The sequence below is a fragment of the Acipenser ruthenus genome, chromosome 13 (assembly GCF_902713425.1).
Source record: "Acipenser ruthenus chromosome 13, fAciRut3.2 maternal haplotype, whole genome shotgun sequence".
NCBI lineage: Eukaryota > Metazoa > Chordata > Actinopteri > Acipenseriformes > Acipenseridae > Acipenser > Acipenser ruthenus.
The window spans coordinates 39,026,805-39,037,696 of record NC_081201.1 but is presented as its reverse complement, the minus strand read 5'-3'; the positions used below and the strand labels follow the sequence as shown (position 1 = coordinate 39,037,696).

Below are 10,892 nucleotides of genomic sequence, written 5' to 3'. Positions count from 1 at the left end.
ATAGTTATTAAAAATAATATCAAACATATGGAACAGGATCCATATCAGAGAAGTCCTTTTCCAATCCCACCGTGACAGACACTTTCTATACAAGAATGTATGTATGCAATATTCATGACAGTTTAAAGTATACAGGAGCGGGTCTGAGCAGAAGCATGGGGTCAGCTGCTTTCAGGGCACAGACACCATCAGAACAAATACAACTTAACTACTGCTATTATTTATCATGTACAAACAATTCTTATAAAACTAGCTTTTAACTTTAGCTGACAACCAGAAAAAATTAAATTGAAAATCTGATACATAAAATAGAAAAAAAACACCACACACTTACTAGTGAAAGAACATTTTATTAAACACTGCAACACCAAAAAAACCCCAAAACAAAACAAAAACAATAACATTTGTTTATCTTCCTACAATTTACATCATTTTGTCCTGTACATGTAATTCTGCAAGGTCGTGGATAAAGGAAGATAATTGCATACATTGTTTTCCACCTGAGATTAGAGATGTATTTAGATTTAGCAATTTCAATTCTGAAAGTCAACACTACTTATTACCATTTACCCATTTTTTTATGTTGCTTTCTGTAAGATTCTACAGAATTTTTAATTGTGTGCATACACTATTCTTCTGTTCATGCTCAATTTATTTTTGTTTATTTTTCCTATTTATTTTTACACACGTATCAGGTGTAGTAAACACAAGGTGCTGACTAGTTTAAGAATGGAAGCAAAAGCATTATAGTCACTGAACCGATCACTGTCCAACCTTGGGTGGATAGGGAGTGTAGCAACGGTTTTCAGGAGTAAATGAAAATATTATTTTGAGAATGCACTTTTATTTTGAACAAACATCTCACGAAATAAATGCATTCGCAGAGTACAACCGCAACTAAACATTGTGTGCTATGCAAGCGCCCAGCCCCCGCCCCTGCCCCCCGCTGTGGATGGCAGCCCCGATTGGCATAGGGCAAACCTGCAGAGAGGCTTAGAAACTGCCTGAACTACGTGTTATCATTCTCTCACTGTTCACAACCAATAAACACTAAATAAAAAAAAAACTTAAACACAGAGTGCTGGTACTGGAACATTAAGGGTTTCTTCCAACTGCTTACAGTTCTTGTTTTTACCAGCTTTAACACTTTTTCCTTAAAATAAAATGCAATGGCACAATTCTGCCATATAATTTTCACCAACAATCGTTTCATTCAAACCTTTTACAAGGACATGCTACCGGGGCCAAGGACATAGGAAGCAGTGATCACTGAGTCCCATTGTGTTTGCAAATACACTTTGCACACTTAGCAATTCTTTTGGGGATCCATGAGTTTGCTTGCCACCATTAGAAGAAGCTTTTCAAGTTTATCAACCTGTAAAGAAAAAAAAAAAAAAAAAAAAAAATCAGATTTAAGTTGTGGAAATACAGTGCTAATGTATGCAATGCAAACTTCTCCTCCATGCTGTACTGCCACTGCTCCTTACCCCTGCCCTGGAGGTTCCAATCACCAAAAGGTAGAGAGAACCTACATGCACAACATTCTCTGACCTCTCTCAGATAAGGTAGAGAGAACCTACATGCACAACATTCTCCGACCTCTCTCAGATAAAACCAGAAATGGGTTTAATTGAGAACAAAAACATCCCTGGACATAATAAAAGGAGAATGACATCTCTGATCAAATGGTTTGTAAACATGAAGCAAAATGATCTGTACTTTTGACGTGGTTAAATGTGGCTATGAAAAGACAACACCTGCAATTGAAGTCGACTAAAGGAATCATAGAATACAGCAGAGTACCAAATATGAAGACAATGGTACACATGTTTACCTATGGGCAAGTCTCCCTCCCCAGAGGACAGTAAATGGATTACGTGAGCAATGTGCCCTCATTGGAAAAAGCAAAACGCCTAAAAAGTCACCTGAACATGGCAGCCACCTAGGCCACCAACACCTTCAGTGTGTATGTTTTATTGAACCCTCAGTCACTGCTTCAAAAGGTCTGAACACGAGGCAGCAACAACTTCGAAAAATTACAAAAGGGGTCATTTAAAAAAATATATATATTTATATATATCTACAATCATGGTTTACAAACCTTTGAGATTCCATATACTGTACCAAAAGAATATTTATAAATATTTAAGAGAGGTAAAATATTGCCTTACTTTTTGGCTCAGGTGTGCACAGCAACACTTTGTCTGACAGATTGGCTGAGGCCCTGCAATGATAATAATAACAGCATTTTACTTTTTTTTTTTTTAAATGATTACTACATGGCACATTGAAGCTTGAGATTTTTGTATTACAAATCAAGAAAATAAAATCTCATGAAGTATACTATACCGGTGGTCGTTGGAGTGGCACTGCAGTTTGTTAAATCCTCCACAATCGTCTGAGCTACACTCTCTGGAGTAGTACTTTTACTATTGGATTTCGATAAATCCTCCATAATCATTTGAGCCACATTAACAGACCCATCCTCTGCACAGCTCTTCAGGTTAACTGTGTGCAATTCCCCATCAAACTCCTTCACTGATGCAAATACCTTCCTGCCTTGCACCAGTGTTTTAAACTGCTCTACTGACGACTGTGGCCACTCTCCCGGGCTCTCTCTCTGTGCTGCTTGGAGAAAGAATAAATAAATAAATTATATATATATATATATATATATATATATATATATATATATATATATATATATATATATATATATATTATATATATAATGACACACACACACTGCATATACTGTAGGTGCGTATACTCTACATGTGTATTCAATATTTTAACAGTACCTGCAAGTGCACACTTCACAACTTGAAAAGGGAACTCCAAGTGCTTTTCTTGAATGGGGAGAATGCTGGAATATTCAACACTTTCTGAATTTCCATAATCTGCATAAATAACCTTTGCAGCAGTGCCAAATGTCTCCAGAACAATAGCTCTGTACCAGTTCTTATCACCTAATAGCAAAGATAAAAGCATGCAAGTTGAGTAACATTTAATCCAAGCGATTTAAAGGTCTTTAAACACCACATCATTTAACTAGCGAAGGATCTCTCTGCCAGTATGGCACTATTAAAAGCCTACACAATATTACAAGGTTTTCCAGCTTTCCTCACAGGATATGCACATTTAATTGTAAAAGCCACCCAAGTCTGCTTAGTCTGTCAGCCTGGATTGGTGATGGCATCCTGACACCACAAAGCAGCCAGCATATATATTCAGATTCTCTTTTACACTGTCGCCAAGTATTATCTATGAAAGACAAGCAGTCACACAACAACCACATGGAAGCAAACGTCACCTTAACATATCACAGACTCTGAGATGGTTTCTGAGGTATGAACCATTTTTTCTTCGTAAGGGGGGGTGGGGGTGGATGACCTAGGCATATAGCCTTAGTATAATTTTAAACCTTATTTCAAAGGCTTCCCAACCCCGTGATCCACTTGAGCTAGAATGACCCCATTGGGACTACAAGTCACTAAAGACAGCAAATTTGCAAAAACGATACACAGTGTTGCGTGTCAGCATGCCCACTAGAATGAACCCCCCCCCTGGGAACAGGGAGACGCTACGGTTACACTGCTGAAAAAGGTTTTGCTTCATGACATATAATTAAAAAGGTACAGACAAATATAATTACCAGCTGCTTCTACATTCCAAGAATGTGTACAGACTGCACTGCACATCGCTTGAAGCGTGCATTCCCCAACTTTGGAAAATGCAACCCTTGCTGTTTACTGGAACTTGTAACCAGAACTTTTCAGGTTTGCAGGCACTTGAACAAACAGTGGTTTACCCCAGTGAAAAGCACATCAGAATCATTGCACACAGGAACCAGGTCGAACACAGCAGACTTTCCAATAGAAAGAGTGGCGATTTTGACTGCATTTGTTTACTGAATTAATTGCACTGCAGCCCTCATTTTAAACTAATTATATATATATATATATTTTTTTTTTAAATGACAACATTACATATGTTACATATTTCAAAAGATGACCTCTTAACAATATGAGGCATCATCATTATTGTCTTCAAAACATGAAGACCAGGAAAATCAGATTCTTGAGTATATAGAAATGCTTCTGTCTTTAAATCTAACTTGTGTGATTAACCGATTACTGAAGATTAACTCAAGCTGACAATCCAAGCCTCTAGGCGCCAGTCTATTAAAGCAAGCTACACTGAATTACCTTGTTAGCAATCACTTTGCAAACTTAAACTTTATGTAATAAAGATTAACATAAGAAATGACAACAGCTCTGTCTAATGCCACGCAAATTTGGTTTAAACCAAACTTAAAATAATTTTAAATCAACACCAGACGACTGAATAGTATTTCTTTATAATGCTGTAACACAACCAGAAAACATTTCAGGACAGGCATCTTAATACCCACGTCTGGCTGGGAGATTCATAAAGGATGAAAGGGGAAATAATCCTAATGAATGGGTCAAGACTTATTCAACAGATGATTGACCAAAGACAATGAACTCTTTTGTCCACTTGTTTAATTCTGAATACTCACCTACATTACTGCAGAAAGAAGAGACTAATCTTCAAGAAGCAAACCTCAGTGGCTGCTTTGCCTGCCGACAGCACCCTTCCTTCAGCCTTACCCTTACACAAAAATGGACTTAATCATCTTCATCTCAGATTTTATCTTCTAAATCAAATAGATTTCACAGCCAGTGATACTACATCTGGTCTGTACCTGCCAAGCCTCACAGCAGTGTCTTTGTTATAACAGACGCCTGTCTAATGTTTAGTCAAAACATTACTGTACATTACATAAAAATGTTGAATCACTTTGGTTTTCCCAGACAGGCAATTTAAAATAAAAAAAAGGTTTTGCAAAGGTAGACAGCAGATCTGAAGAAAAACATGTCTTTATTGTGCTGTATACAGCACCTCCTTGTGACCAGTTCACCATTCAGACCCCTCTGTCACTCCCCGTCTGCATGGAGACATCACTGTACTACAGACCTGTATGTAGAACTAGAGTACTTCCATTAACATCAAGGGGAACATTTACTGTATGCAAAGTTAAAATCGCCAAAAAGATTGTGCAAAGGTGGATGAACTGCCTTGGAATTCAATACTCTAAGCCAGGGTTTTCTGGGCCTAGAAAGACACAATCCTGCAGGTTTTCTGGGTATCTTTAAATCATTAATGGCTAAATAAGTGGAAGAAAATGTTAGTGTTGACCAATTAAGAAAATAATTGGTTCAATTAAGTAATTGAGAACTCGGGTGGAACAAAAACCAGAAGACCCCGCGGCTCTCAGGGCCAGGGTTGGTCAAAGCCATCCAGCTCAGCTGTACAATATAGCAGGGGTGTCCAGTCACGATCCTGGGGGGCCATTCCATTCCAGGTTTAACAGGTAAAATGATTAACTACTTCAGGGTCCAGATGGAGGTTTAATTGGTTCAATTGAAACATTTAGAATAAGGTTTGGAACCAGACCAGGAGTGGAAGGGCCAATTTTGGCCACCCTGCCTTTGGGCTATTAAAGGAATCTGTGGAAACCAGGGGGTTACATGGTGTGGCCGCATGGCTGTGATGATGGTATGGTAATCGACTCAACTAGTTTATCAGTCTCTCCACCCCCCCTTTGTCATTTTCCATTACGGATGCCCTTGCTTGTCTCGCCTTCACCTCCTTTACTCTTTAAAACAGCTTGGACACCTCTGACTGAAGTTTAGCTCCTGTGTCATTGCAATTTCACACGTGACCCAACACATTAGAATTTAGCTACACAGTGGTACCAGCCTGGTGAAACCCGGTATTCTAAACCCAGGCAGTGCGTGCCTTGTTCCCCAGAGGAGTGTGCCGTGCAAGCCCGTGCCCTTCCAGAACACAGTGGAATTTACAAGCAGCTACACACAGGACACATCTGCTTCTTTTTCCCCCAGAATAACAAAGCAAGCTTCAGGTACAAAATGAAATGTGCGTAAGTGTTCACACCATCTGCAAATCACCAATAACTCTTCTTTGTTTTTGTCACTGCCTGCTGACAGGTAATAAGTGAACCTGGACAGAAATACTTCAATAATGCAATTCTCTTTCTTCACGCTGCACAAGAGATCAGTTTAAAAAGGAAAAACAGCTGCATTTAACAAAATAATTACAAGGGCTAGAGCCAAGAACAACTTAAAATAAAAACTGACACAGTAGGGCCTGCTTTCTGCGAGTGCCGCTTTTGAAAGGGAATAAGCACCTGGAGTTATATAATGACACACAAGATAAGAAGGGACTGTGGACAAATCATGGAAGCTTGGAGTTTCAAAACTGGAAGCGATGGACAGATTTAAAAAAGAACACATGACAGGGGTATACAGTATTACAAATGACAAAAGCAGTCAATTCTTACTCAAGCACTTGAATAGTGCCTTCCATCTGCAACATCGCTTAACATTTTTTTACATACAAAGTGCAAGGCTAATCACAACACAGAACAATAGTAACACCTTTTGTGCATGCATTGACTGCTAAGTGGTGAAATCTTTCAAAAGGTGAAGATCATACAGTGCAATTTCCTCAATTAGGACCACAAAACTGACAAAGAGGTTTTAAGAGAGAGCAGGTCCCAATTCAGGGAGATCTTCAAGTAACACGCTGGTACCGAGGAGGTAGTTTACTCTGGAATGCTTGGTCTAGTCAAAATGTGTCAAGAGTACTAGGAAAACAAATGAATTCCTAGGTTTAAAATCCTTTGTCAGTAATGTCAATACAATGTTATTGTATTATCTGACATTAATTAAAATGCAAATGCACAATGTCAAGTTACTCTGGTGACCACACAAGGTCAAGACCTCACCCTTTAAATGTGACACCTGTTTTCTTTCAACATGCACCACAGACACAGGAAACCAGAATGCACATTTTGGAGAACCAGGTGTCATGTTTTCTCCAAACATTCCAGTGTTTGCTAATGAAACGAGGGGTTGTTAGAACAGGCAGGAAATTCACCTGGTAAATTTGTTCCAACCTAATTTAGATGCAACAGATCTGTCTCACCAAATCCTTAGAGCCATAATAAAGAACTTAAAAAAAAAATCAAAATTGGAAACCCAAAGCTTTGGATTTCAGAGTCCTTACCTGAAAACCTGGCACAGCAGGCCACTCCTGCATTTGGTTTCAGTTCTGCATGGTGGCTCTGGCTGCTGCAATCTTCAGCCAGTTCAACCATAAGGGGTTGTAAGTTCTGCATATCCACTGTAAAATTGGAAATGCAATGCGTAAAACAGAGGTAACAAGTACAAGTACAACAACAGTTCAAAACATTGTTCATTACTCTAGAAGGGAAGTTTCAGGGGTGTAGAATAAGCAATGGTGAAGGAAAACATATAAAAAAGGTAGAAATACCAATGCATGTGTTTGATGCTTGATGAAAAGATTTACTGTCCCCACCCCCCCCACCCCCACCTCTTTTGGTTTCTTTTTTACTTAACACACCTAAAATGTGTTGTAACCCGAAAGCAGTTTAAAACAATTACAAAATGGTTTTAGGGTTTCAGCACCTTGACTGTCAGTGTTCATTGCGAAGAACAAGCTGGGGTTCACCACTTCTGCAATGTGCAGTTGAAAGGTTTCGTTAAGAGGCAGTTCAGCGGTCTTCCACCGATGAGGAAACGAACCACCTGGGCCAAAAAAATGTGACGTGTATCAATGTGTAAACAAAGTACAACAGCAATCAAATTGTTTTACAAGTAACAGAAAAACAACCTCAACAAACTGTAATTTGCTTCTCTTGAAACCTGGGCTTTTGTATCAAATTATTCTTGCAAGCCACTGTTATCACTTAATAGAACAAGGAGTACCTACAATCTTCTATAGTTATAAAACATGATCCGACACCACCCAGTGGGAAGTTTCTGAAAGTCACTGAAAATCCCTAAGACTTTACACACCTGTGTGAGGAGTAGCTGGTGGTGCAGCCGCTGGAGTTTCAGCAATGTTGGCATTCTCCGCAACAGCAAGCTCTTCAGCAACCAGTATGCTGGCAATGCTCTGCTCCTTCCACCTCATGTCAACGCCAAATCCGCTCTTGTTCTTGGACACAACTTGAACTTTAGGCCGAGTCCCCCTTGTCAGGGCCTGGAACCTCGCAATCGCATCCTTGGTCCAGTCTTTTTCTAAAGGTTTAATACCTGAAATTATGACATATTGCAAGTTAAACATTGTGAACTATATAAAAAAACCATGTTCTACACATCAGTCAACTAGAAGACACTGGTTTGGTAAAAAAAAACAAAAAACAAAAAAAAACAGTGCAGTTTATTGGAATTACAGCAAAATGCTATTCAATCTGAAAGGTCTAAAGACACAGGGGTCCATATATTAAATAAAGACCCTGAAAACTGTTAAAATGAGGTAGATACCACTGTTATCCATTTCTATACAAAAACTTTGTCCCAAATTGTACTTCTGCAACAGTCAAGAATAGCTCCTTTTCTATATCCATACTGCATTTTATATAAGAAACCGTAGTACCTGCCAGCCAGCACTTGATTGCTTGAAACGGATGCTTCAAATATTTTGCAACAATGGGACGAAGTTGGTCAGCTGCTAACTCACACGTGTTTCCATAATCCACAAAGTAAACCTTTGCCTTCCCATTAGAGGCAACTTCCTTTACCATTGCACGGTACCAGTTACCATCACCTGCAGTAATTCAAGACACTGTTGTTAGACAAGTCTACTTCTTCCCATTTTGCTTTGGCTCAGAAGGCAGCCACAAGGGCAAACCAAAGTTGTTGCTTGCAAACATTACTTAGACCTTAGGCCTGTAAAAAAAAAAAAAAAAAAAAAAAAAAAAAATATATAATAAAGTTAAAAGAGCGGATATTTATTTTTCCATAATTGAGGATCGGTTTATTGCATGCTCTATATTCTTAATGGTCTGGTGTATGTAAATATTTACCTGGGAAAACAGCACAGCAAGGTTCTCCGACAGCAGGTGTGAATAGATTGCTCTCAGCACAGCAGTATCGTGATAACTCCACACTCAACTCATTCAGCGCCTGCAGATCTACAAAGATACCAACAATACACTTTCTATTATTCTCAAAACATTTGAAAAGCTTTACTATGTGCAAAACAGAGTACCAGAAAAAAAAAATAGCAAAGTTTGTATTAAACCCAAATGTAACCAGAAAGGTCTCCAGGAGAGCAGGAGTCTGTAAGAAGTCTATGTGTTCACCACAATCAGAAAGGTCTACGGGAGAGCAGGAGTCTGTAAGAAGTCTATGTGTTAACCACAATCAGAAAGGTCTACGGGAGAGCAGGAGTCTGTAAGAAGTCTATGTGCTCACCACAATCAGAAAGGTCTACGGGAGAGCAGGAGTCTGTAAGAAGTCTATGTGTTCACCACAATCAGAAAGGTCTCCAGGAGAGCAGGAGTCTGTAAGAAGTCTATGTGTTCACCACAATCAGTTAGTAAGAGTCCATGTTTAGACCCCCAAACAGTTCCATGCATACCAGTGCTTAAACTTGTTAAATCTGATTAAAGTACAATATAGCCTCGCTTTATGGTAAGACAGCAATGCAACATGTCACATAACAGGACATTCAGCAAAGGGATGTTATATGCAAAATCAATCAGTGTTGCAATGTTAACACTACCTCTAGCAATGTAACGCTGGCAGTAGAACTCCCCTGGGCTGTGCAATACACCGACTGCTACATCCACAGCTTGGTTATCAGGCAATCCAGCACTAGTCCACTCCAGTTTCTCTGGTAATGCCACAGTGGCTAACAAGATAAAAGCAATAAAAAATATTTCAAAAAGCAAATATATAATTACGGTGCAAGAACGAAGACCCTTACAAACTGGAGCATCTATTATTGACAGACATACTAATATACTGCACATCACTGACACAACTTCTTTAGAAATCATGGACAGTTTATTTTTAATTGAAACTAAAATTGACAGTTATTTGTTCCATTTCATCTTGCACTTACGAGCAGTGTCTTCAGTTTTCACAGCTGAATCAGCTTTGTGCTTTTTCCTCTCCTCCTCCTCGTCGGCAGCAGCAGCATATCCTGTTGCTATGAGCAGTTCAGTAATACTAGCTTGTGGATCACTGTGCTCATCACACAGCTCAACCAGTGCTTTTCTTTCTTTCCGGCCCACCACTTTGGCTTTAAGAAATTTACTGCTCACAAGTTTCTTCATTATCAGAATAGCTTCGGGTGTCCAAACGCCCAGCATCGGCTTTACACCTTGAGAAAAGAAAATCATTACTGGTACAGTAAATATCAAATCTGATTTCATGCTTATAGTATTCATGATGGAAGTCCAAAGAGTTCCTCCTCTTAATACCCAAGCCAGTTTCATTCAGGTAGGTAGAAGAGATAACCACGTAACATAACTAAAACCCTTGAGAAAATAGACGGGTACTTCCTTACACAAGCCAAAAGTTGTAACAATATAGGGTATTTTAACATGTAAACGCCAAGGCAATGTGCTTTATACAGACACTTAACCAAACGAACACACCTGCCAGAGCACAAGGGATTGCCTGCATAGGTAACTGCAAAAACTTTTCAGTGACTGGACGAATCCGATCCACATTCAGCTCTTCACAATTTCCAAAATCAATGTATCCCACGCAAACCTTGTCCTTCGAGGTGTAGCTTAAAACAGTGGCCCTGTACCACTGGTTGTCCTCTACGAAAAAAAGATTTGAAATAAATCTGAATTAAGCCTTAAACACATAATATACCACAATGCACAGTGCATGAATGGCAAGATACCAGAATATGCAATGCTATTATTATTATTATTATTATTAACCACTACGCACTACGCAGTGTGGCGTAGTGGTTAGGGCTCTGGACTCTTGACCGGAGGGTCGTGGGTTCAATCC

General features: G+C 39.1%; 1 protein-coding gene across 1 annotated transcript in view; it reads right to left on the bottom strand.

Moving 5' to 3' along the window:
- Window positions 1-330: 330 nt before the first annotated feature.
- LOC117418592 (tudor domain-containing protein 1-like) overlaps window positions 331-10,892 on the bottom strand; it is a 19,176-nt gene continuing 8,614 nt past the window's right edge. The window contains exons 14-25 of the mRNA XM_034031773.3: window positions 10,523-10,693; window positions 9,985-10,245; window positions 9,643-9,771; window positions 8,942-9,049; window positions 8,512-8,682; window positions 7,929-8,168; window positions 7,539-7,658; window positions 7,117-7,233; window positions 2,802-2,969; window positions 2,350-2,625; window positions 2,172-2,224; window positions 331-1,375 (exon numbers count right to left, since the gene is read on the bottom strand). Of these exons, the coding sequence (XP_033887664.3) occupies window positions 1,307-1,375; window positions 2,172-2,224; window positions 2,350-2,625; window positions 2,802-2,969; window positions 7,117-7,233; window positions 7,539-7,658; window positions 7,929-8,168; window positions 8,512-8,682; window positions 8,942-9,049; window positions 9,643-9,771; window positions 9,985-10,245; window positions 10,523-10,693 (1,883 nt within the window). The 3' untranslated portion in view covers window positions 331-1,306. The remainder of the gene's footprint in view (window positions 1,376-2,171; window positions 2,225-2,349; window positions 2,626-2,801; window positions 2,970-7,116; window positions 7,234-7,538; window positions 7,659-7,928; window positions 8,169-8,511; window positions 8,683-8,941; window positions 9,050-9,642; window positions 9,772-9,984; window positions 10,246-10,522; window positions 10,694-10,892) is intronic.